The sequence below is a fragment of the Dermochelys coriacea genome, chromosome 6 (assembly GCF_009764565.3).
Source record: "Dermochelys coriacea isolate rDerCor1 chromosome 6, rDerCor1.pri.v4, whole genome shotgun sequence".
Classification (NCBI taxonomy): Eukaryota; Metazoa; Chordata; order Testudines; family Dermochelyidae; genus Dermochelys; species Dermochelys coriacea.
In genome coordinates this window covers 55,021,400-55,047,803 of record NC_050073.1, presented here as the reverse complement: position 1 = coordinate 55,047,803, position 26,404 = coordinate 55,021,400, and the positions used below count along the sequence as shown (strand labels likewise).

The following is a 26,404-nucleotide window of genomic DNA, read 5'->3' as shown; positions in this document are numbered from 1 at the left end:
CACAGTCCAACACAGGCAAATCCCAGATTATCTTAAATTTTTCATATTTACTAATAAATATTGTTTTGGCTCTTATTAGATTCTTGTACATTGGGTACTAAGGCAAAACACCCCCTTCTGACCTCACTTAGTTCTTGTATGCACCCATGAAGAATCCAGAAGCCCCCCCATTACCCTTATAAACCTCACCTCTTATGAGGGCCTCAAACCTCTAAATGAAGAGGTAAAGACCCTCCTTCAGAACTTAGATATGAGTCTTGGTCATCTGGCAAAAGTGACAGATGAGAATCACAAACCTCTCCTGAGCCTTGGAAGAGGTCAGGGTAGTACTGTACATGCTGAGATGTAAAATCAACACATTGTACAGTATTGTTTTTATATCCTACTTGAAAGTGTTCCCCATATTATCAGCATGATAAAGCAGATGAGAGAGAGATATGGGATTGCTATAAGTAACATGACTTTACCCAGTCAGAGCCAGTTGGGGAGGATGATGATCGAGTACAGATTTTCTCTCCAAGTCGGGCCTGGACAATCACTTGTACAGTCTGAAAGAGAAAGCCAAAAATGCTCACTCATTTCTAGAGCACTCTAGGACCCTCAGCCTACATTGCAGGCCAATTCAGGGCAGCTGGACACCAGTTAAATAACCTCACTTTTGGGAAACGATTAGGCAGAGTTTAGAACTCAGGATCAGTGGGGTTTGCTAATCTCCTTCCACTATAATCACCTAAGGGGTTACTTGTAATAGCAGCAGGTAAACATGTTTTGGATAAAAGCGTGCTTTTAAGTTGACCATGTCCCTGTAGCAATAATAAGGAATCACTGAAGCCATTTCATAATCAGTGGTCACAGCATTTGAACCAATTCTACCAAAAACTATGGAACTTCACCCTGGAGCTGGACATACATAAAGAGGTAACCTGGGTCTATCAGATGATGCATTTATAACTCATCTATCACTGCAGTACCTACCTAATCAGGACAGGGAACTACTTAGAGTTAGGAGTTTCACTTTTTAGTTATCTGTGAATGTGTAACAAAGTATTTTGCTATTATAATTTTAAGTACTATATAAGAACCTAGATGGACAGAGAGAGGATCAGGACTCAGCAGGAAATACGACTTAAGCGAACAGAGACTTAAACTTGTCCAGGCTGCTTGATGAAGTCACACCTAGTCAATTTCACAGGGGCAAGTGGCACAAAGCTAACAAGGGTATTTGGGACCCTCAATTAGGCTTTACGGCAGAACAATTTTCTGAAAAAACAGCCCTTTTCTGGAAAAATAAATGTGTAAAACAGAAATCTTCTATCTACATTTACCTTCAATTCTTCTCAGTTTGGTTATTAACAGATATACAAGCCTATAATTCTATCCATGGGGAGTTGTGGTTTAACTTCAATATAAATGAAGGTGAATTCAGAGGAGAGGATTCCTATCAGTGTCCCAATAACAAGACATGGAAATTACCTTCAGAGCAAAAAATTTGATGAACTTGTCCAGGTCCTTCCTGTCCTGGGAGTTGAGATCGGTGTCCATTGCACATGAAAATCTGAAACACATAACAAACATGGAAATAAAACTTTCACACACCCTTCTACTTTGATCTTGGGATTTGGAGCAGCTGCTTCAAAACTTTGGGCCACATGAGAGGAAGGGGTTATGGAGCAGCTGGTGGCCCCACCCCACAGGTGGCCGCACCCCACTGCTCTTGCAAAGTTTGCCCAAGCAGGAGGAGGAGCTTAAAAAGGGAAGTAGAGTAGCTCACTGTCAAGCAGATAGAAGTGAGCTGATCCACATTCTGTGGTCTTGGGAAGCAGCACCACAGGTGCTCTTGCTGCCTGAAGCCTAGCTATGATAGCCTGACCAAGCCTGCAAAGAGGGGATGGGAGATTCTGAAGGTCTGAAATTTTATCTTTACTCTGTGGGAAGAGAGGGGAGGTATGAAGTGACCCAGGGAGGCAGTTGTATTGCACCTCAGGATGCAGCACTTAGCTGCCCACCCTTGGGCCTTGGATTGGAAGCTGGTGGTGGGGGTGGGCTCCCCCACAAATCCCTAGAGAGGGACAACTGCAGAAGTCTATTCTTTGATGGGGAACCTAGCTGAGGGAAGATCCTGAAGATAGTCCAGACCCTCCTATAGGACCCTGACTCAAGGAGGAAGGCCTGAATCTCTCACTTGATCCTGAAAGCCTCCCAATTACTGGGATCTTTATGTATACACTCTGAAAGGGGTAGACTTGAAAGACTGACTCAGCCGGAGGGCTGAGTGTCTGAAAGGCTAGACCATCACTGGGTGGAGCAGCAGTGGAAAAAGAGGAATACCTGGGAAGAACTCAACCTGCCACACCCCCACCCAACCACCAAGCTGCATTGGCGATAAGTATTCACCTTCACAGGCTATTAGAGACCACCATAAGAACTCATAAGCATCAAAGGCCACTGCCTGCCAGAGGTCTAACATACAGGACTTGTGGGGGGGAGGGGGTTAAAATCATGTGACTAACAGATGGGGTCAATATAAAGAGGACTAGGAAGAAAAGGAATGCAAAGAAGGGTTAAAACTAGAACAGTTACAAGCCCTTTTTGATTTTTCAGTCAGATTACTGAAGAAAGTATTCCTGGTCCTATATAGGAGGTGATCAATTGTGATAGTCTAGATTTCAGATCACAGGCCACTTAAGCTGTTGAAATTCATAGCACTGAGATAACAAACCACGCCTTTTGGTACTAGGATCCTGGAGCCGCAAATGTCTCTGCTCCATTATTAGCAGGTACTGAAGTCATACATAATACGCAATAGTAGCTCTGCCTCTGGAGAAATGGAGTCTGGCTACACTACTAGCCCCTTGCTTAGGCTGACACTGATCATGGCTTCCATCGTGTTATTAGTAATGTTCTCTAGATTGCAGGTTTAGCTACAACTAACTGTAGGATATATTTTACCAAGTAGATGTGAGAACTCCACAAATCCCAAGTTTCCTTGTGTGATGGGCTGTACAAATGCCACACCAGAGAGGAAGAGGTTTAAAAACTTCTTTGGGCTTAGAACTCTGAAAAAGTGCCAAGTATGACTGCTGTAATATATCCTTGCATTTCTGAAGCTCCTATTATCCAGAAAGAGCTTATCATACAAATAATATTTATGGACCACCTTGGTAATCACTGAAATGCAGCCACCCCTGGGGTGGGAAGCATGGGTAGTTTCAGAGCACACAGCGACACTGCACAAAAAAAATGTAGCACCAGAAGATTATCATCTGATTGAAACTACCTGGGGGGAAAGAATGTCATAACACAAATATAAGTTTGATTAGGGCACAGAGGATAACCATCCTGCTCACACAGGAAGTGCTGTATGATCTTAATGACCAAAAGTGGCCAGAATCTTCGTCTTACATCTCAACTGAATAATGATAGTAAGCATGTATTTTAGTGCTCTGCAAACACCAATTGAAAAGAGACCACTCCAGCAGTACAGTACTACACTGCCCCATGTTGGGGTAGCAGGTCAGCACTGACTTAATATAAGCCTACCTTGCAATTTAAGGTGTAGTTGTATGTGGGTAGGCATACGTGTCAAACTTAAAACCATCTAGAATATGCAATATTAGCATTGAAGACATTGTGGCATGGACCCCCGTGTGGGCTAGCAACTTGAGTATGTATCCAGGGTCCCCAGCGGTCTTGTACTCTGGCACTAGCCCACACTGAAGCCCATGCCACGTCTTCACTGTTACCTGTGTGAACTAGATTAAAGCTAGCATGGGTATGCCTACTGCTGTACAGCTACAGACCTTACTCTGCAGTGTAGAGTGTCTACCGAATGATCAGAGAGGAAAAGGAAGGTCAGATTTGTATTCATATTGCCCCTCGAGCCTGGCACTGCTCTTATAATATTTAATGAGCTAATATGAAAATAACTGGTGCAAATCAGTTAGCATTAATTAAAGAGAAGTGACCTAACTCCACTACCAGAAGAACTAGACTCCATTCCCCTGACCCAATCAGGCTGGGCTTGGGACCCAGTCCCTGTAGTGCAAGAGAGGATGTGAAAGGAAAACTGGCATCTGAGCCAAATCCTTTCTGGCCCCTAGACGCGAGATTGATTCTGAAATCAGTGATTACCAAAGCCCTGTCTTCATTTGCAGAGCTCTCTTGTTCTAGTAGGAACTGGGAGTGCTTCAGAAACATCACAAAAAGGCCCTGGGGGAGGGAACAGGAATGCTCAGCATAACTCAAGAGTGACCTCTCTGGCCAATTAAAGAGCAGTGTAAATTGGCTTTGAGTAGGAAGTCTTTGTTCAGCAAGAAGGATGGTGACACTCAGATTATTAAGATGAGAAGCACTTTTATAAATAACCAAGAGAAAGTAGACAGATTGGTCTTGAAGGCTCTTGTGAAATACTTTTGAGGTGGGAAGTACCCCTGTTTGATCGCTCTCATAATAAAGAACCCCTACTGGGGAGAGAGGGAACCTTCTGACACTAGAACAGGTGTATCATTCTTGATGCAGTGTGCACTATTGCTACAACAGCAGTGCGACCCTGGCCTCAGAACATGTTATGATTTTTAACATGCAAAATGTTCCTAAAGAACACAAGTGAGAGAAAGGAAGTGGCAATTTTTAATAATTTATAGCTCAGCTAAATCTGAATAGAATCTCATGGGATAAAGGCACTCGTGTAGCCAAATATCAAAGATCTACTGGAAACAATGAGCTTCTAGAAAAAGGTCCCAATAATCCTTCGTAATAGAAAGTGCTGCGTAACCTAACACAGGAATCACTACCAGCCCCTCTATATTATATGGGTGTTTTAACATTCAATTTTCATCTGTTTATTCTGTTGTTTTCTTAACCTGAGACTCAGTCTCAAATACCATCTTCTGAGAATGGTTAAGAGCAAAATAGAGGACAATTCCTTTGCCCAGTTTGGGTTGAGGTGTAGTGTCATTGTTACCTGTGAAAGGACAGAACTGACAGTTATATATGGAACCTGCTAAACCCAGCTGCCAACGAGAGTAACACTGTGTGATCATCCTAAAAATTTAGCCACTACAGTATAGAGAGTCAGGCCATGCCTACACTGAGAGAGAACCTAAACAGATATGATTATTCTGCTTGTGTAAACACTCTTATTCTAGTAGAAGAGGGTCTTTTTGGTTTAGCTTGGGAAGTGTTTTAAGCTAAACTGGGGGAAAACAAACAAACCAACCAACCCACCCACCCTTTTACTGGAATAAAAGTCCACACAGGATATATGCCAGTATAACTAGAACAATATAGCTGGTAAAACTTTCTGTAAACAAAGCTGTAAGTCCCAGCAACACAGCATCTATATTGTATGCAAGTATGGTATCCATGAATGTGTGATCATATTTTGTCACCCAACTTCTTTTCAGTACTCTATTAACTGAAAGAGGAAAGCAGGTCTCTGAATTTTTCTTAGTAGTGAATCAGCAGCTCCACTGACCTACAGAGCCAGGGATTCATGGCTCAGAGCTGGTTGAATTGGAGCCTCTTAAAATATTCAGATTTTCAGATATAAAGTCTAACTGTGCTCTAAACTTTCCTGCAAACTCTTCACTTTATTTTTCCAATATCAAACGTCTTTAAAACAAACTCATTTGTGCAACCTGCACTTAGATTATGCTCCACAGCAAATACTTTGATTTACTAGGTTTAAATAGAGAGATATTTCAGCATTAATTAAACTGTCCCCCGCCCCACCAGCACTGATAGTTAAACTTAAATTAGCTCCCATCCAATTTCACATTTTCTGAAATGGTCTTTGTAGATTTCACACATTTTCATTCTGTTCCACACAACAATAACTTATGTCTATCTAGCTCCCCACATCTAATCTAATTCAGCTCCCTTGACCTCTTACTTTTTAGTTCATCCTGCCTGAGGGATTACTGTAAGGGGCTCTAGTAATAAAAACTGCCATATGCCTTCATAACACCATGTAAATAAAGCACTTCCTTGTTTTTACTATTTTGCAGTTATTAGTGTCAAAGGATACTATCAAATTCACTATAGCCTCTTGCTCCAGCAGATGCCCCTTTTCATCTACCTTAATAATAAGCAGTAAACCTCACAGAAAGAATCCTAGGTAAGATTCCAGGTTATTCACAATGTGTGTGTGTCACTCACAAGACACTTGAAAAGCCATTCCTTCTTTACTTACTTGCTAAGTACTGAGTGCAGGATCCTGTTCTCTTGGCAACAGTTGATGTCACCAGCACCAAAAGTGGAGCAAGGAGCACAGGACAATGCTCCATGTTAGGTGACTGTAACTTCAGGGGAAACTATGATCCCAGAACTTGGGTCTTGCAAGTCTAAAGCATGTCATTTGATGATTAGCATATCTCCACGTATGTATGGGAACACCTGACCATTAGCTCATGCCTGCTGAGGCTTTGTTATACAAAGATGAATAACTCTGTTCCATTTCTAAAATGAATTTCCCTGCTGGTAAAGTGTGCCAGAGAGAAAGCTCTAGAGACAGAAGTCATCTGTTTAGTCACAGAAGTTGCCTTGCTTCCTCACACTGGCTACCATCAAATGCCTAACTGGACCTGAAGGGAACCCCTCTAAAAGTGGAATGGAAGGTTGGCTCCACCGCGCCCTTTCAGTTCTTGACCCCTTTAGTTCAAATGCCCACAAAGCCTCCCAGTTAAGTGCCTATTATGATAGGTTTTGCTATAGGGTTAGCTATTGTGCTAGGAGTGAGACCACCAATTAATTTCACTCAGGCTACTGAACAGCCAACAGATAGTAGTACCTTTTGGTCACTACTGATCTGAGCCACACTTGAACCTGAGACCTACAAGTGAAAGGTTCCAGATTCAATTACAAATCCCCAAAGCCAGGTAGTCCCTGCCAATCAAGTAACTTAGGCCAGGACTACACTATAGACTTATATCAGTGTAACTACATCGCTCAGGGGTGTGAAAAATCCACATCCCCTGAGCGATGTAGTTGTAACGATCTAACCCCCGGTGTAGACAGCGATGTCAGGGGCATAGCTTCTCGCAGAGGTGGATTAACTACATTGACAGGAAAAGCTCTGCTGTCAGCATAGAAGTGTCTTCACTTGAGCGCTGGATCGGTCCAGCTGCACCAATGCAGCATGTTAAGCGTAGACCTGCCCTTATTGTCTTTTAACCCAACATGTGCAGCAATTATATAACTAGTGTTTATATCATATGCTTTTACCTGTGATTAGCTTGTCTGCCCCTCCTTGCAATATCTATGTTCATGCAGTTGTGGTAATTCAAGTCTTTCTCCTTGACTCCAAACAATGGATGTCAAAAGCAGGTGTTCAAAGGACAAACTCTACGTCCTGCTTCTCTAGCTAAAGCTGTGCCCTTTCTTATGAGGGCACTAACGAGAAGGGTAGAGTTAAAACAATATTAGGACCTACCCACTAGTTTGGCATCTAAACACTTTTTCATATATATGTCAGAGTTGTCTAAACTCCATTCGACCAAGGATTATGCTGGCAACCTGACAAGAGCCTGATTGCTGCACCCAATGTTTGTAATGGAACAGATTGCAGCAGCTTTCCCACGGAAACTATACAGTAAGTCCCAGCATACTATGCTATATTTTGATTTGAGCAACCTGGTTGCATGCTGATACCTGTAGTCTGTGTGTAAGGTGGCTGCACGTTAATGTAGAAGGGGTGACCACAGGCAGCACTGTTGAACTGCATGGGTCACATTTTGCAGACTAAAGCCTCATTTATGGTTGAGGCTCATGTAAAGAAAGTAGACAGAAAAGGAGTTTTAAAGCCTGGTGTATAACGAGAATTACTATATCTGAATGGGTAAGATAAGTAGGCCTCTTTACAAACTCTTGCACTCTTAGCCAGCACTGCCCTACAACTGGAACTCAGTTTGGCTCTCCAGCATTTACACTTGCAATACCACTATTCAAGTTTGTTATACTATGCGACTAGTTGACATCTTAAAGGCACACAGAAGAGGCAAGAAGGGTTATCACTGCCGAAAGGGAGCCCTGCAAGAAGGGTTATCACTGCCGAAAGGGAGCCCTGAACTCTTAGTTATATAAACCTGGCCCAAAAACTTGATCTCCCAGACCTCTGAGCATATGTCTACACCGAATTAAACTTCCTCAGCTGGCCCATATCACCTGACTGATGATCACACTGCTAAGGGGGCTCTTTGATTGCACTGTCAACATTCAGACTCTGGCAAGTTAACCATTCTAGTAAACAAAAAGCATCTGACAGTTTCTCCACCTTTAGATAAATCAGTTCAGCTACCACTGAGTTAACAAACTTACCAAAAACATCATTTCTGGAGCGCAAGTTTCACCCCAACCACCACACATTTTAAGTACGTTAATAAGCAACTGAAAAGAGATTTAAGAATGGAAGTACTATCCCATACCGCAACTAGAGTGGTGCGGTCTGAAGGCTAGACTATTGATTTTAATCAATCAGTTAGGGCTTTATGCTAAAGTCTTTATGCTCTGAAGTCTTTTCATCACTTTAAATTGTAAGTACATAAAGATGCATCTGTAAAATTATTTTAAACACCCAAAGATTCACTTGTAACACTATGTAATAAAGAAAATTCTGAATCAAAATCTTCATGAGCTGAAGGAGATCTTGTTCTCCCTCCATCCAAGAGTTAGTCTGAGGTCCTACACCATGATCCCTCCCATCGGCTGCAGTACATGGAATGCCAAGCTGAGGACAGACCCTCCAGTCAGAAATGCCACACAGACTGGGTGCAGCGGGAGCGTGGGCCACAGGGTCTACCATTTGTACTTTCCTCCATTTGCACCATACCTGCAGGGAGGAGGCAGAGGTGATTGCTCTGGGTCTCATGCCGGGGGACCGGGGCTGGCTGAGCCTAGTCTCTCTGCATGACCAAACCCATCTGGACCTCAGGGATCTTCACTAGTCTTCTTGTTGGGCCAGGGGGCTAGGTGGTGTCTCAGTTTCAGGATCTCCTCAGTTCTTAGCCAGTGGAATCTTCTGGGATGTCTTCTCTTCCCGGCCAGAGCTGGTAGGGTTTGGTCCCGGTCTCGATGCCCGGCCCAAGGTCTCTCTTCAGGGTCCAGCTCTAGGTACAGAAGTCTCCGTCCCGATCTCACTGCAGAGCGCCTGTGCCCAGGGCCCCCTCACCGCGGGCGCTCTCACTGCCAGCGAGCAGAGTCAGCCTCGGTCCCCGGCCCGGGGAGGGGCTCAGTCTGGGGGCTCTTGGTCCCAGCCTCAGCCTTTTAGGCCGGGGAGCGCTGGTGCCTGTGGGCCGATACCCGCCCAGCGAGGGGTCCCCGGCTCTCGGGCCCAGCCGTGCCCAGGGAAGTCGAGGCCCTGCTGCGGGGCTCTACACGCCCAAGGCTCTGGGGGAATCTCAGTGCCCTGAGACCCCACTGTCCGGGCCGGGAGTCCCCGGTGTCCGCGCTCCGGGGTGGGAGCGTGTCCGGGTCTCCTAGGACCCCTCGCCGCAGCCGCCGCCGCCGCCGCCGCTGTTTGTTTTCATCTGCTCCGGCCGGGGGAGGGGCGCAGCCTGCGCATCCGCCGCGGCACTTTCCGCACGACGCCGGGACGGCCCCTCCCCGCTCCCGGCTGGGCCGGGGCGCTGCGGCCGGTGCTGGTAGGTGAGGGGGGCGCGGCCTGGGAGGCTCCAGCCCAGGAGTGAGGGGAGCCAGGTTTCGTGGGGAATCTGCGGCTGGGAACGGGCAGCCTCCTCGCTGTGCGGGGCGGCGGGACTCGCGGGAGAGGATCCGGGCACTGGCTCCGCGCGCCTGACAGAGTAAATGCCGGGCCGGGCCAGGGGAGGGTGGCAGAGCTTGGGGAGGTTCGCCCCCTATCCTTAGCCCAGCTGAGGAGGGCCCTTCCCCCACTAATAGTCCCCTCCCCCCCTCCGGCTCCCATCTACCCCCCCGTCTCCCCCACCCCCCCTCCGGCTCTCCCCTCCCCATCTCCCCCCTCATCCCTCGGCCCCCTCCCTTCCCATCTCCCCCCTCATCCCCTGCCCCCTCCCTGCCCTCCCCGTCTCCCCCACCCCCCCTCCGGCTCTCCCCTCCCCATCTCCCCCCTCATCCCTCGGCCCCCTCCCTTCCCATCTCCCCCCTCATCCCATCGCCCTCTCCACCTCCCCCCTCATCCCCTGCCCCCTCCCTGCTCTCCCCGTCTCCCCCACCCCCCCTCCGGCTCTCCCCTCCCCATCTCCCCCCTCATCCCTCGGCCCCCTCCCTTCCCATCTCCCCCCTCATCCCATCGCCCTTTCCCTGCCCTCCTCATCCCTGGCCCTCTCCACCTCCCCCCTCATCCCCTGCCCCCTCCCTGCCCTCCCCGTCTCCCCCACCCCCCCTCCGGCTCTCCCCTCCCCATCTCCCCCCTCATCCCTCGGCCCCCTCCCTTCCCATCTCCCCCCTCATCCCATCGCCCTCTCCACCTCCCCCCTCATCCCTGCCCCTCCCTGCTCCCCCCCCTGCCCCTCCCTGCCCCCCGTCTCCCCCACCCCCCCTCCGGCTCTCCCCTCCCCATCTCCCCCCTCATCCCTCGGCCCCCTCCCTTCCCATCTCCCCCCTCATCCCATCGCCCTCTCCACCTCCCCCCTCATCCCCTGCCCCCTCCCTGCTCTCCCCGTCTCCCCCACCCCCCCTCCGGCTCTCCCCTCCCCATCTCCCCCCTCATCCCTCGGCCCCCTCCCTTCCCATCTCCCCCCTCATCCCATCGCCCTTTCCCTGCCCTCCTCATCCCCGGCCCTCTCCACCTCCCCCCTCATCCCCTGCCCCCTCCCTGCCCTCCCCGTCTCCCCCACCCCCCCTCCGGCTCTCCCCTCCCCATCTCCCCCCTCATCCCTCGGCCCCCTCCCTTCCCATCTCCCCCCTCATCCCATCGCCCTTTCCCTGCCCTCCTCATCCCCGGCCCTCTCCCTGTCCTCTCCACCTCCCCCCGGCCCTCTGTCCAGCCCTCCCCATCTACCCCCCCCGCCCTCTCCCTGCCCTCTTCATCTACTCTTCCCCTCCCCATCTTATCCCTTGTCTCTGCCCCTCCCCTCCCATCCATCCCCTCATTCCCCGGCCCTCTGTATTTTATCCATCCACCCATGCCCTGGTAACATGAGGGGGCCTCTGGAGGCAGCTGCTAGAGGGATTAATTACACCACAACAGCATCCATATCAGCGGACCTGGTTCTAACACATTAGTTCCCAACTGTTAAAACCACAGTTTTGTCTTCTAACATAAATGGACCCTATCCATGGCACTGAACTGTGTCATGCTCTTGGACAGAGTTAAACTGTAGCATGTTTTCGAGACATGGTTAAAATAAATTAGGTTCCAGCTACACTAAAAGACAGAGTCATGTTTTACACTAACATGGATATTATTATAGTTGAGCCCTGAGTGGAATCAGCTTACTTCCTCCTCCCACCCAAAGGAAGGAGCCTTAGCTGTTTCACAATTAATTTGTGTATTCATATCCATATTGAGAACACATCAGGTAAAGTAAAAATGAATTCATGCTTCAGGACATTAAAGCAATCGCTAACTGACTAAAGCCTGGAAGAAACTTCCTTTGTGGGTACGGTAGTGTTTAGTTCTCCCATTATGGGAGTCTTAACAGAGTTCTCTGAAACCATCTGAAACTGGCCAGATAGGATAGCAGACTAGATGGACTATTGGTCTGAGTGCGTCTGGTAATTCCCATGTTCCAAGATGGGGCAAAGGACAGGAGATAGTTTTCTCCTTTCCCCTCTCCATCAGCAGTGGAGGATGGACTCTTTCTGTTGCTTCTGCTGCTTTTGCATGCAGTAAGTCCACTGGGTTTCTCATCAGGGTCTGCCTCAGCACTTCCAGAGGACCTTTAACTTTCATGTTGGTCTCTGGCTAGTGGGTATGTTTTAAAGCCCTGGGTATATATGATAGAATATCAACTACATTTGCCATTGGTCTCTTTGGAAATCCTTGTGCTATCCAACAGTGAAGTTCATCTTGCTGCCCATGTGTCATATACATAAATCTATTTGAATTTAGCTAGTATTTAATGTTTCCACTGTAGCTTCCTATGTGATCTGGCATAGTCAAAGGGGACTCCCACACACACACCCATAGGAACACACTCTGAGACTTGTGACTTTGAATTTGAAAGGCAGGCTTTATTTCTCCCAAGTTTCTGGTGATAGCAGCTCTTGGATTTTGTTGTTATAATAATCCACATAAACTGCATGCCTGATACAACCAGTTTAGGTTATGCACAAGTGAACTAGCTCAGAAAGAAGCAGCAAACTCATCCAACTTGCTTAACTAGTTCAGTGACAGAGCAGTAATAAGGTAGTTGCCTGTGGATTATGTAGTTTCAGATTGCTAGCTTGAATATGGCCTACCTAGTAGTGACTGAAAATTGTACTATGTATTGAGATTAGTTCATTGTGATTTTAACAACTTTCCACTAAGAATTTGACAGAAACTACTGCCACTTCTAGCCCCGTTTTTGGCATTTGCAGCAGAAGACTGAAAGAGATTGAACTCCCTTCTGATTCCTGCAGATAGTCCTTTCTGTTAAGGGTTGAGACACTGATGGGTCTGTAGGGAAGCTCACACTGCTGTTGCGCACATACTGTGGACTGACTGTTTCAATTTCCTGGGCATCTTTCATCTGCCACTAAAATTGATCCCAACATTAAAAAAAAACAACAACAATTTTTACTCTTTAAAAACAGAGAGATTATCTTTACTAATTTCTCTGAGGTGTGTGTTTCTTACTCTGCTGTTACGTAACCTGGGCAGAATGAAGCTGGCAATAGGGCTGAAAGGCTGAACTTCTTAAACTGAGTTCTGAGTCTCCGTTCAATTCACTTCAATGCAGGTGACAGCACTGGGAAAAGATCTGCAACAAGAACTGCTCCAAGAACTCACCCAGGCTTTGGCTATGGCTGTTCCTATAGCGATTCTTGATTGTGACCTCTTGCTCTATGGCCGAGGACACCGGACGCTAGATCGCTTCAAGCTGGAGGATGTTACCGATGAGTACTTGGTGTCCACATATGGCTTCCCCCGACAATTCATTTACTATCTAGTGGATTTGCTGGGAGCCAGCCTCTCTCGCCCTACACAGCGGTCCAGAGCCATCAGTCCAGAGACACAGATTCTTGCTGCATTAGGTTTTTACACTTCTGGCTCCTTCCAGACTCGCATGGGGGATGCCATTGGCATCAGCCAGGCCTCCATGAGCCGTTGTGTTGCCAATGTCACTGAAGCACTGGTGGAGAGAGCCTCACAATTTATTCATTTTCCAGAGGATGAAGCCTCTGTGCAGAGTCTGAAGGATGACTTCTATGGGCTGGCAGGGATGCCTGAAGTGCTAGGGGTGATTGACTGCACCCATGTGACAATCAAAGCACCCAATGCTGAGGACCTATCCTATGTGAATCGAAAGGGTCTTCATTCTTTAAACTGCCTAATGGTGTGTAATGCTAGAGGAGCACTGCTGAGTGCAGAGACACACTGGCCAGGCAGCCTGCAGGACGGCACTGTGCTGCAGCAGGCAGCTCTTAATAGCCAATTTGAAGCTGGATTGCACAAAGGTGGCTGGCTACTTGGTAAGTTAATTCCAGTTATTGTCTCCTCTAAGAGTCTGTTGCACTTTGGCTGCTTTTTGATTGACTCAAAGGCAGCAAAACAGACTGCTGATGTGAAAATGCCTGACATATTTGCTTTTTTAATACAAACAACCAAATAGGTTTCATACAAGTCATTCTTGGTCCCACTGGCAAATAAGACATTAATTATTTATAACTTATCTTACAAAATCTATATAAATGCACATCTGCCAAAATGTAAATGCCAGATAAAAGTGATTTAGGATCATATTCCATGGAAAATGTATGTGAGAAAGGGTTTAAAATGGAATGCATCCGATGAAGTGAGCTGTAGCTCACGAAAGCTTATGCTCAAATAAATTTGTTAGTCTCTAAAGTGCCACAAGTACTCCTTTTCTTTTTTGCGAATACAGACTAACACGGCTGCTACTCTGAAACCGGTTTAAAATGTGGTTCTACTCAGACAGTAACTTTGTAAAAATGCCCGCCATGGGGTTCCATTGTTATCACCTCTCTGACTCCAAACCAGCTGACAGTTTACAAGTGAAAATACTTTTTCTAACTGCAGTCATGCAAACTCATCCTGGGATCTGAGAGTCAAGGTAGGCTCTTCTTGGCTCACATAGGACTGGAAGAGCAGTGATTTCCTGCTCTGAGTTTCATACAGTATGATTAGTGAGGTTGTATACATCCACTCTTGTCCTCATTACCCTGTTTTTTTCTAGATTGAATTGCACAAACCCTGTATTCTACACTTGGGTCTGGTCCAAATGTCTGAATTTCATTGCCTATGTGTATTAATTGGACTCTCCTAAAACTCCCTTCCCACATTTTTACAGAATTTTGTCTTGTTAAATGGAATATCTTGTTTTTCTCCTTTTTGATCTCATTTGCAAACCTAATTAAATACTTGTCACTCTTACCTGATTCTCCCATACTCTGTGTTGATAGTCAATGAAGTCAGTCTGTACCTATGGTGTAAGGAAACTGGCTACAAACAGATGCCCAAATTTAGTCTCCCCGTGTTGAGGATAAAGAGCAGAAATCTTTGCTGTTGCTACTGGTTTGTGAGCTCTCTCATTTTTTCCTTTGATAGGTGACAGCTCCTTTTTTCTCCGCACATGGCTGATGACCCCTCTGCATATCCCTGAGACCACCGCAGAGTACCGTTATAACATGGCACATTCTGCCACTCACAGTGTCATTGAGCAGACATTCAGGACCATTCGATCCCGGTTCCGTTGCCTGGATGGATCCAAAGGCACCCTGCAGTATTCTCCAGAGAAGTCTAGCCACATCATTCTGGCCTGCTGTGTGCTCCATAACATCTCTCTTGAACATGGGCTAGATGTGTGGTCTTCCCCAGCAACAGGACAGATGGAGCAACCAGAGGAAGAATACGAGCAAATGGAATCACTGGACTCTGAAGCCTGTCGAATCCGCCGCGAGCTTTTGCTTTCTCATTTTAGCTAATAAAGCGAGGGATGGAGATCTGTACAGATGTACCTGAGGAAAATATGGGAGCAAATACACTCTCGCTTTCTTTAAGTTAGTAAAGAGAAAAAATAAGATAGGCATGGGAACTGGGGAAGAAAGGGAAACACTTGTAACAAATTCACTCTGTTTTAGGGGATATTTTATATTTGCCAGACTCTTGATTCCTTTGTAAATGTTGTTCTGAGCCCTGAATTCTCAATACCTAATGTGTGCAGACCCCACCTTGTCTAGAGGATAGTTAGGCAGGGACAATAATGTGGGATCGTTTCCCAATAAAATCACCTCCAATCTTCTGACATTTTTGAAAAGTCTGTAAATATTATAAAAAATAACACAAGAATTACAAATCTGTCACTTTGTGAGTATTACAGTAGCCTGTAGCATCCATCATAAATCAGTTTCAAACATTTCTTTCAAACCCTTTTACGGTAAATTTCCAGTTGGGCACCTACCCAGCCTCTGCTTGTGCATATGCAAAAGTACATATGCACTTACATGTGTCTGCAATTTACAGATGTAAACACTTGCTAAATATCCTTGCTAAATGCTTGTGCACATCTTTTCATTATTCTGACACCAGCACACACACAAGTGCTAAAATTTGTATTAACAAAACCCATTGGCCCCAGATTTTTTAAGGGCACATGAAGGTGTTTGCAGGTGCCCGAGTGGGCGAAAGGGAGAAGTTAGGCCATAACTGGCTGCATCAGCTACTTGGTGTGTCTAAGTCTTGTTCCCACTGGACAGACACTAGCATTATCACAGTTGTCTATGGCAAGGCCCCCTTGTTGTTTGTCCTAGCAGAGATCGATGGGGCCACATAAATTGTACTTCCTTTCACCGCAAGAGGTGGTCTGTGTAAATCAGGATTGAGGCATGGGATGGGAAGATTACTCTTCATTATCCATGAAGTATATGTCTTGTAGATAAACAGAGGACTTCAATTTATAGGACTTTCATGGGCACATGATATTTTTTTAAAAGCTGTTAAAGTTTCAAGTGTCCCAGCAGGGTTCTTTCTTTCCATCAGATTAATGTAAGTGTAAATTCTTTTCCACGAGTTTTGTTGAACACCAGTGTGACCACAGTCTTGGGAAGCTTATTTCTGGGAGAGGTTCTATCTTTTAGCAAGGTCACAACTTCAGTTTCATTTATGGAATGTTCTAATGGAATTTGGTGACTCCTGCAAAGATTTTGACACTTATAATGGTAGCATAGCCATCTGTCATGTCAGATCTCAGAATTCTTAGTTGTAGGCGAAATGAGACTAGATTGTGATCTGCAGCTTTGAAGATGGGAAAGTAGAGGAAACTGACTGCTTGGTGCTGATTATTGCCTGGAATTAGACATTGCCAGAATATGCCTGCCACTTTGCATTGACTGTCAATATTTATTATCATGGACATGATAAATAGTGTGCTTTAGCAGGGATAAAACAAGACGCACCAGAGCCCTTCATTAGAACTGTTAAAACTTTACAATTATCTAATGTATATAATTATCTGGCCCACATATTTTGTTTTTTCCTTTTTCTTTTCTGATAAAGTCTGGCTTCAGAACTCCGGTTGCTCAGTTTGTGCAGAGAACTCTCCTTTTTCTACTATGCAGATGCCTGAACTTTCCTAACAAGAGAATCAAAGTAACTGTTTTCTTGTAATTGCTTGTAAAATATTCTTAGCCTAAAAATAATTGTAATACAGTAACAATAGGAGGAAGGTGCTGTTATGATTATGGATGTCTGTCTCCCATCACAATAGTATCTTATCAGTTTTGCTAATATATGCCAATATAATCCAAATAAGGTAAGAACTGATTAGGAATGGGAGAGGCTACAGCCAGATGAGTCTCAGACATGTTCAGGTGTGACAAATTGTTATTTAATAAGGAGATGAGGGTCCTCAAACATATTCTCTAACTCTTATGACATGTCTGTGATACAGGTCTTTACAGCAGCCCCTGCTGAGACCATAGTGAAATTGTGGGGGATGCATTTTTTGGAATGTATTCTGAACTGGGTTTGTTGCCTGCAGCTACAATCCACTTTGATGGATCCGAGTTTGAGGCTATGGAAGTCGAAGTCAATGCCAATGCCCATTGTGGCTAGGGAAAATGGAAAGTTTTTATATTTAACCATTAGACCATTGCTTTCTATTCAGAGACATGTCCTGGTGAGCTGCCCTCTAGTTCCAAGATGCTGGATCTCTCTACCTTAGCATATTGCTAACTGGCTTTTTGAGTTTTCTCTTAAAAATATTTCTTTAAAGAATCTCTGATTGCATCCCTTCTCCTCCACTCTACTGGTGATGCTAGCCTTGATGCCTGCTTCACCTTCTACTCTTATTCTAGTCTTTGAGTCTTTTCCAAACTGATCCATATACTTGGAAAGTCTTCCTCGGCCTAGTTTGACAAGCTACTTTCCTTCCTGTGTTCAAGTCCCTCTTCAGACACAATTCCTCCACAGATGAGTTAAGATTAAAAAAAAATCCCTATTATTGCCTCCTCTACTCTGGGCTCCCCAATGCATGTTGACTTCTCTGTTTTTGTCCTATAGAACGACTCCTCTTCTGAGCTGACATTTGTGTTTTATAGAGCACAAAATACATTGTCAGTGCTTAATAAATAATATATAATTAATAATAAAGTTATTTTGCTTCTCTTCTTAGTTGAATTAATCCTTATTTTTAATTAACTCTTATAGTGTCTTTATCTGCATTTTAATCTTTCTGTTTCTTTCTATTAGCCTATTTCTTTCATCACTTTTTTTCCTTTCCATGTCAGTCTTTACGCCACCAGGGTAAAACAGGGAAGTCTGGAAAATATGCCTGATAGTGAGAGATTTAAGAAGTTCTATTTATTTAGTTTATCCAAGAGAAGATATGAGCAGATTTCTGATGATAATTCTGTAATCTAACGGACAAAAGCCTAATGAGAGCCAATGACAAAGCTGCAGCTCAATCAAGTCAGACTGAAAATGAGGTACATATTTTGGTTGAAAGTAATTCACCATTAGAACAGCTTACCTACAGATGTGGTAGATTCTCCTTCACCTGAAGTCTTTAAATCTAGACTAGGTATCTTTCTAAAAGATATGCTATAGGTCAAACTAAAGTCATGGGCTTGATGCTGGAATTGCTGGGTGAGGTTGTTACTGTCTCCTCAAAATAGATGATCGTAATGGTTTGTCCTGGCCTTAACATCTATGAATGTAAGGTAGATCAGTTGCCAGTAGATCCATGGAGCTCGAGGTTCCTGATGGAACTCATCTTGGAGTTATGTTCCTCTCAGTGCTGAGAGAAAAGGATACCATCCCATTTCTATAGTAACACCACCTCAAAGGGAGCTTTATTCAGCCACAGGAATGTTCTGGGAGACTTGTGTCCTTGGACAGTTTGTCTTACCCTGATTCTCAGATGCTTCTGAAGTTGCAATGATCTAGTTTGTGAGATTCTACCTGGATGATATAACACCCATTACAGTGTCACCCACTCTCGGGATTGTAGCTGCAGGTTAGAGCACCCAGACATAGAAGCCAAAAACCAGATTATCTGGGTAAAAATCAGTCTGGTGGCTACAGGTGGGGGAGAAGGCAGCAGAAAACAAAACTCTTAAGAAACCAAATTCCTGTTTATAGATCAATATCCTTAGTGATAAAGAGTGAAAGTGAGAAATTCCAAGAACAGGATCCTGTCCTGGAAGGTCATTAAGAAAGAAAAATTCCAAGAGATACAAGCAATAACACTTTTTATAGACATTATGGCTGGATAAGTTGCCCCAAGCAGCAGCAGCAGCCACAAAAATGATTGGAGGTTATAGAGAGATTTGATGGATATGATCTGTGGCTTTGGTGGTGGGGATGTTTACTGAGAAATTTCATGGATCTGAATTGCTGTGTGGTGGAGAATTATTAAGATGTTTGTTTGAACAGAATCACTGGGAATGGGGAAGTTTGGTAAATCTGAATAGTCAGAAGGGGTGAAAGGAAAATTGAACCTCTGGGGTGTGGTAATAAAGTGATTGGCTGGATCTGAATTGCTTGGTGATTTAGAGGGAGGCTAGATGGATCTGAATATTGGTTGTGAGGGGAGACAGATAATAGGAGGTTGGATAGGTCTTATTAATCTGTGTTATTGCTTTAATGATTATACTTTATGCAGACCATTCAGCAAAAATGTGTTGTAAATAAGCACATGTATGTAGTGTGCAATGGGCACACAAGACAATGATCCACCACGCTGCCAGAAATAATAACAAAACAAATAGTGTGATTTATTACAGTATTTTGTAGGAAATCTAGACAAGGATCAGGTTGCCATTGTACAAGGCATTATACAGACAGACAAAGGAGACAGTCACTGTCCCAGGGAGTTTACAATCCAGGGTCCCAATTCTGCAATGGCCTGTGCACCTGTGTAACTTTATGTGAGTGGTCCCACTGATGTATGGGAGACATAAATTTGTTAGTCTCTAAGGTGCCACAAGTACTCCTTTTCTTTTTGCAAATACAGACTAACACGGCTGCTACTGTGAAATACTTGACTGTATCTGCGAGCTGAGACGAGGGAGAGAGTGGTGGGCTTGTTCCTCCCGAGCCTCACGGAATGTCATCAGCACTTTGAATACCTGGCTCCACATACTGTGGGTTATGGCCCCTTGCCACCCCACTCCCTTGCATGGGCTCCAGGGCGTGTGGCCAATCTGGGATGTTGGGTACTGGACCCTGGGGACTGGCAATGATTCCTGCAGGGCTCAAGGCAGGCACAGCCTCTGACACAACCTGGCGTCTCGGCCCTGGCCCAGGCTTAAGTTTGCAGCACGCTCCAATGGCTACCACCACCCGCCAGCTAGGCCTCGCCCTCTGCCCATCCTTATCTCTGAGCTCCATTTCTCTATCCTGTCCCAAGCCGGTGCTCCTTTGCGTTTTCCTGTTTATAAATCAGGAGAATCGCTCGTCGCTCGGCTAGTAGAGCCTGGCACGGCTCTAGATTCGGCTGCTAGGGCCTGCTTCAGCTCTTGGCTCGGCTGCTAGGGCCTGGCTCGGTTACTTGGCGCTCTCCTACCCGCCCTGGGCGAGGTTCTTGGTGCAGCGGCGATAGTAGCTGAAGGAGACCGAGCAGCTCGGGCTACTTCCCCGAGGCCAGGCCCCGCCGCGCCCGCGCCCGCGCCCGGGCCCCCCAGCCCCGCCCCGCCGCGACCTCGCCCCACCCGCTCGGGCTACGCGGCGAGCCAGGCCCGGGCCCCTCCTGCAGCAGGTAGGCTCCAGGCCAAGGCGCTCGGCCCGGCCCGGCCCGGCCCGGCTGAGCAGGTCCCGTGCCCCTCCCGAGTCCGGCCCCGCCGCCCCCGGCTGGCACTGGACAGGGGGGCGGTAGCGGGGCTGGGAGGCACCGGGGGGGGGGTTCCGGGCCTCTAGGTGCTGGGGTGAAGCGGGGCAGGGGGTGGTACGGTGGAGGGGGTCCCCGAGCTGGAATCCGGGGAGGTGATAACTTGGTCTCTGGGTGCCCCGCGGCACGGAGTCTCCCTAGGACAGCTGCAGCACTGGGCTTCCAGCTGCCCCGGAGAACAGGCTGCCTGGCGCCCTCCGCTTGCCCGCCCTGGGCACAGGCCCGGAAAATGCCATCGTCCGGCAGCCCCAAACAAAGAAAATCCGAGTCACCGTGAGTGAAACTGAATGGCTTCCCGCTTGTCAGACGCTGCCGATCTGCATGTCCACTGCCACGTTAAACCGGAGACTGGTCACTGGTCCTGCCTCAGGGCCCCTGGAAACGCCGCTAAATAGCAGCATCAGAAATGGAGGAGTTGCCTGTCCTGCTTATTTGCTCCATTTTCTGTCTCCAGCTCTGGTCATCACACTCCTCCTTACACTACAGGGCAGGAGGAATGGGGTTAATTCTGTTTTCACTCTTCTGGCTGTGGTATAACTGTTATTCTAAGGCACTTGGATGGAAACAGAAGCAGGAGGACAGTTTTTATCTTCAGGCTGAATATACCAATCAGTTCCTCCACTCAGGACTTTCATGGAATAGCAGAGTGACGATTGGTTTTTTGTTGCTGTTGTTTTGACACATGCTGTTCATGCAACAGGACTAAATATTTAAAAGCAATAAATAAAACTTACTGGGCTACCAAAATTAGGACAACCCAAGTTTAATTAAACATAAATTGCTGATTGTCCTTGAACAACTTGCCTTACAAAATGATTCCTGGTCAGTGGTGTTGTGAAACATGAGTGTAGGACAGGTTATTTTATCATGATAGGTTTTGGGATTGAATAAGTTCCTTTTCTCTCCTTGTAATGATGCTTACTGTACGTCTGTCCTGAAGAATAAGAGTGATTTGTTCTGAACAGGGTACTCATTACACATTAGGGCAAGATACTTTACTTCCACATCACCTGTGTAATGAGTAATGAGTATGCAATGTGGTCCTCGGAGCGGCTGCCGCAGTAGTAGCTGAAGGAGATCGAGCAGCTTGGGCTACTTCCCTGAGGCCAGGCCCTGCCGTGACCTCGCCCCACCCTCTCAGGCTAGCCAGGCCCAGGCCCCTCCTGCAGCAGGTAGGCTCCAGGCCTAGGCGCTCAGCCCGGCCTGGCTCAGCATGGCCCGTGCCCCTCCCGAGTCTGGCCCCGCTGCCCCCGGCTGGCACTGGACGGGGGGCAGCAACGGGGATGTCGGGGTTGGGAAGCACCGGGGGGATTCTGGGCCTCCAGGTGCTGGGGTGAAGTACCTGGAGGCCCGGAACCCACCTGGTGCCTCCCAGCCTTACACACTCATTACTCATTACACATTACACTGGTGATGTGGAAGTAAAGTATCTTGTCCTTCAGCAGCCACGTGCTGTTGCAAAGCAGCTATGAGAGAGGATTGGGTATTTCAGTTCTTCATTGGCTTTGAGTTCCTACTCTTAGAGGTAGGTTCTAAATTTGCACAGCTGTCCATGCTGGCAGAGTCTCAATTGTTCATTCAATAAGAGAAGAAGTTGGGGTCATTGTGGAAAATAGTTAAAACCATTGGTGGTTTAAAGTCATGTCTTCCCACATAGTTTTGAAATTTCTTTATAGTACCATCCTGCAAAGGGAGGCTCTGGTACAAACACGTCCAGCAGCAGAATGAATTAAAGTATCTGGTGAAATCAGGCACAGGCTTGCCCTGTGAAGAGGGAAGAACAAATATCCGAAAGGGGTAGGGAGGTTACCCGCAGAGAAAAGGAGGTGCAAATAAATTACTTAATTTTAGGGTGTAGATTTTAAAGGGATATTGTCACCTTAAAAATCATGTCTCTGAAGACTTTTTGTCTAATCTTGTTATGATTTATCGTTAAGATTTTATAGGTAAGAACTGAGACAGTAGAGGAAAAAACAACTTTTTTTCAGTCTTTGTTCGTTTGACAGCACTGTTTCCCCATGCAGTCAGTTTCCCTTGTTGGAGTGTGTCTCAGTAAGATGGGGGATAGAGAAACAACCATTGTGTGTGTAGATTTTTTTTTTTTTTAATCTGCAAAAACTGTCCAATGGACTTGGGCAGATATAGGGCCTGAAACTGCTTTTAACTTAAAACAAACAAACAAAAATCCTTCCAGTTGACCAGCCTCCTGGTTACTAAGTTTTTCATGTCTCCCTATTTTTTTTTTTTTTTTGTTCCTTCCATACCTACTCTGTAAGAAACTTTGAATCAAAAACTCATCCCAAGGAGTTTGACGTCCTTAGTAAGGGACTGTAGATATCTTACGTGTTGAGATGCAACTATATAGAAACTGAGGCTACCAATGTCTTCATTTCATCTCTGTTCCATCTGAAATTTGGAGAAGGCCCTTTACATTTAGCTTGTAAGTGTACTCCACTTAGGAAGGGACCATCAGTTGCGCACATACAAAATGGTAAATGACTGCCTAGGAAGGAGTACTGCAGAAAGGGATCTGGAGGTCATAGTGGATCACAAGCTAAACATGAGTCAACAGTGTAACACTGTTGCCAAAGAAAAAAACCAAACATAATTCTGGGATGTATTAGCAAGAGTGTTGTAAGTAAGACATGAGAAGTAATTCTTCCGCTCTACTCTGCACTGATTAGGCCTCAACTGGAGTATTGTGTCCAGTTCTGGGTGCCACGTTTCAGGAAAGATGTGGACAAATTGGAGGAGGTCCAGAAAAGAGCAACAAAAATGATGAAAGGTCTAGAAAACATGATCTATGAGGGAAGATTGAAAAAACTGGATTTGTTTAGTTTGGAGAAGACAGAGAGAGGAAATGATGAGTTTTCAAGTACATAAAAGGTTGTTACGTGGAGGAGGGAGAAAAATTATTCTCTGGGCTTAAATTGCAGCAAGGGCAGTTTAGGTTGGAAAAACTTCCTAACTGTCAGGATAGTTAAGCACGGGAACAAATTGCCCAGAGTGGTTGTGGAATTTCCATCATTGGAGATTTTTAAGAGCAGGTCAGACAAACTCCCGTCAGGGATGGTGTAGATAATACTTAGTCCTGCCATGAGTGCAGGGGACTGGAGTAGATGACCTCTCAAGATTCTTCCAGTCCTATGATTCTATGATTTCCTCGTTCCTTATGGCGGAACGTTGTTGTTGTTTTTTTTTTTTTATAAATGGTTTAATGCATGCCTCTGATACTGTGATACATGGTCCCCATACTAACTTTTGATCTTTTCAACTTGACAGTGTCCCTTAAATTACTGAATACATTCTCTCAATCTTAACTGCACCTTAAAGATTTTGTCTGGGAATGTGTATTTAGTTCTTGAGTTGTTCTCCTAAATCATTCCTTCAGAGCCCTTATCAATTTTGTTGCTCTTCTCTGAATTTCTCTTAATTTGTTTTGGCAGTGCCCACAATGTGTTAGGCACTTTTCAAACACAAGAAAATGTACCGGTTTCTTGCCTTGAAACGCTTACAAGCTAAAAGGTAAATGAAGAGCGTGGGTGTAACATAGTCTAAGGGTATATCTACACTTCACGCTGGGGGGTGGGTGATTCCTAGCTCAAGGAGACTTACTCACACTAGCTCTCATTGAGCCAGCATCCTAAAAACAGTGTAGCCATGGCTAGAAGTAGGAGGAGCTAGATGCCTTGAGTACGTACTTAGCATCTCTGAGGAGCATGCATTTGGGGCAGCTAGCTTCGTGTGCTGCTGTAGCTACGTTCCATTTTTAACTTACGCTAGCCCTCATCAAGAGAGCATTTATGTCTCCTCAAGTTTGGAATCGCACCCCTAGCTCAAAGTGTACACATACCCTAAGTGGTAACTAGCCACAGCTGTATATCCTCCTATACCTTTGTGGCAATCAATAGATGTAGAATATCCTTGTTTCCCCACACAGCCATAACTGGCCTATTTCTTACAGGTGTGAAGGCAGAAGTGGGTCTTTAGGAGAGAGAGGAATATGGAGAGGGTAGTGGCCTTGCGGTTATGGTTAGGGAACATGTTCTCTGCTCCTCCCAATGGAAGAAGGCTCATAGATGTTTGTGTGAGAACCATAGGTATTTCTTTGTATTCATCATTGTTTACAACCCCTCCCAATTTGCTATCTTCTGCAAATTTCATTATGCTGTTTATCCCCTCTCTTCCAATTTGCAGATATTAAAATGGGACGTAACAATGGCCCCATGTGAGCATACAATATGATCCCCTACCACCAGTCTAGTACATGGCTGTTTAATATTTATATTTAATTTAGTTTTTCAGCTAGTTCTCAATACATTTGACAGGGTCATAGCTCAGCACTTTTGAATGAATTTTGAGTGAGACATCATGGGACCCTGAGACTTTTTGCTAAAATTCAAATATAACATCGACTGTGTTCACTTACGACCAATCTGTCAGAATAAACAATGTGTTCTAGCAACATCCTGCTTGCTGATAGTGGATTACAGAACAACTATCACTGTAAATCAGTGACTTAAAAAAGTTAGCCCCTTTTGTTTTAGGAAGGTAGGCAAAAAGCAAAGGAGGCAATAGGTACCAGTTTTTTGGTACTTGGCACTTTTTCATTGCCATCTAGAAATAAGTGTTAATGGATTGGTATGCTGCTTGACTAATACTTTTTCATCCTAGGGTGAATTTTATCCAGACATCCTGATTTGTAAATTCAAAATCACCTATTCCTCATCCATAGCTATTTTACAATCTTTTTTTATACTTTTACTTTTTCTCTTTGAAGACAGACTTTAAAAAGGAGTTCAGCATTGCATTGCCCTCTTCATTTAATAATGGATGACTTTCTCTCCATTACTGCCTTTCCCCCTTGATTTATAGGAGCCCTTATTTCCATTAACTCCTTGGATAGCATTAATTGTTTTCTGCTGTCTTCTCTGAAAGCCATAATTGACCTGAGTGTTTGCATTCCCACTTTTTCCTATACAGGTTTCTTAGCTTCAGATGTTTGAGCACTGCCTTATGCATCTGACTCAACTAAGAATTGCTTTGCATTTTTTGTAGAGATGTTGTAGAGCAGCAGCTCCCAAACTTGATTGGTTTGACTACCACCATCTTAAAAAAAGAAGTTGTGAAGTGAATTGGTGGAACATCAAAGTCATGTACCACCAGTGATGTATGTATACAGTGTAGGAATCCCTGTTGTTAGACAATTGTGCCTTTTAGTGTTTCCCAACTGCCTTCACAAGTGTGCATTTGAATACTTTCTTGTATTGCTTCCTTTATTCATTAGAATTTTTTTCTCAAAACCTTTTTCCTGATACTTATACTTTTAATGCTGTGGTTAGTGAACTTACTGAATTCCGGGCACTCCTGATCACTTGTACTATGTATGTTCTATTACTCTTGTATTTTCACTGAGGTTACATTACTGGAAGCCTGTGTGTTGACATCATGGAGAGGGGACATTGCAGAGTAACAAAACAATCTGGTAGGAAGAATCTACTTCATATTCATTAACCTGGTTTATGAGGGAAAGTGATTGAATTAAATATTAATGAGTTCAAAATAATGGGGTTGTGGAGGAATAGTATAGGGTGGCCCACAAGGAAGTAACATAATGAAATTGTGTAAAGGAGAAACACTTCCTAATGGTGAGATCTATTAAACTGTGGAATTGTCTTCTGCTGGAAGCCCTATTGCTTGGGACATTTAAAACAGGAGTGGATATAGGCTCAGGGAATAGACAAAAATATCCTGCCTTGGCACCCAAGAAAGTGGAGTATAAATGTGACCTAATAAGTCTTTGTTGGCTCTAAGTTTTATGATCCGTTCTCTGAAGCTTCCAAGAGGTGTTGGAAGCTGGGATTGGGTATAGAGGGAAGCTGTCTGAACCCATGTGCTAGCAGAGCTCATCTTTTAACTTCCATGAAGAACCTACA

At 45.3% G+C, this 26,404-nt stretch overlaps 3 protein-coding genes across 15 annotated transcripts in view; 2 read left to right on the top strand and 1 right to left on the bottom strand.

Moving 5' to 3' along the window:
- ATG13 (autophagy related 13) overlaps positions 1-8,967 on the bottom strand; it is a 51,463-nt gene extending 42,496 nt beyond the window's left edge. For all 6 annotated transcript variants that reach the window (XM_038406747.2, XM_038406748.2, XM_038406751.2 and 3 more), the window contains exons 1-3: positions 8,828-8,967; positions 1,474-1,555; positions 468-548 (exon numbers count right to left, since the gene is read on the bottom strand). In XM_038406747.2, the coding sequence (XP_038262675.1) occupies positions 468-548; positions 1,474-1,542 (150 nt within the window). In that variant the 5' untranslated portion in view covers positions 1,543-1,555; positions 8,828-8,967. The remainder of the gene's footprint in view (positions 1-467; positions 549-1,473; positions 1,556-8,827) is intronic.
- A 570-nt stretch (positions 8,968-9,537) lies between these two features.
- On the top strand, positions 9,538-15,386 carry HARBI1 (harbinger transposase derived 1). Of its 6 annotated transcripts, none has more exons than XM_043516088.1 (3): positions 9,538-9,642; positions 12,861-13,593; positions 14,690-15,386. In XM_043516088.1, the coding sequence occupies exons 2-3, from the start codon at positions 12,924-12,926 to the stop codon at positions 15,064-15,066; spliced, it is 1,047 nt and encodes a 348-aa protein (XP_043372023.1). In that variant the 5' UTR covers positions 9,538-9,642; positions 12,861-12,923; the 3' UTR covers positions 15,067-15,386. The 6 variants fall into 6 exon arrangements, with proteins under 6 accessions (XP_043372023.1, XP_038262686.1, XP_043372020.1 ...); XM_038406758.2 differs by having other exon boundaries at positions 9,543-9,638; XM_043516085.1 differs by having other exon boundaries at positions 9,561-9,642; positions 12,782-13,593.
- A 4,664-nt stretch (positions 15,387-20,050) lies between these two features.
- AMBRA1 (autophagy and beclin 1 regulator 1) overlaps positions 20,051-26,404 on the top strand; it is a 204,693-nt gene continuing 198,339 nt past the window's right edge. Inside the window, exon 1 of one of the 3 annotated variants that reach the window (XM_038405851.2) lies at positions 20,051-20,339. The gene's annotated coding sequence lies outside the window, so the exon portion shown is untranslated. The remainder of the gene's footprint in view (positions 20,340-26,404) is intronic. The other 2 variants (XM_038405850.2, XM_043515739.1) reach the window with 2 other exon arrangements.

Coding starts and splice junctions, on each gene's coding strand:
- HARBI1 (XM_043516085.1), top strand. CDS start 12,855: ATGCAGGTGACAGCACTGGGAAAAGATCTGCAACAAGAACTGCTCCAA. Junction 13,594..14,689: donor CAAAGGTGGCTGGCTACTTG/GTAAGTTAATTC, acceptor TTCCTTTGATAG/GTGACAGCTCCTTTTTTCTC.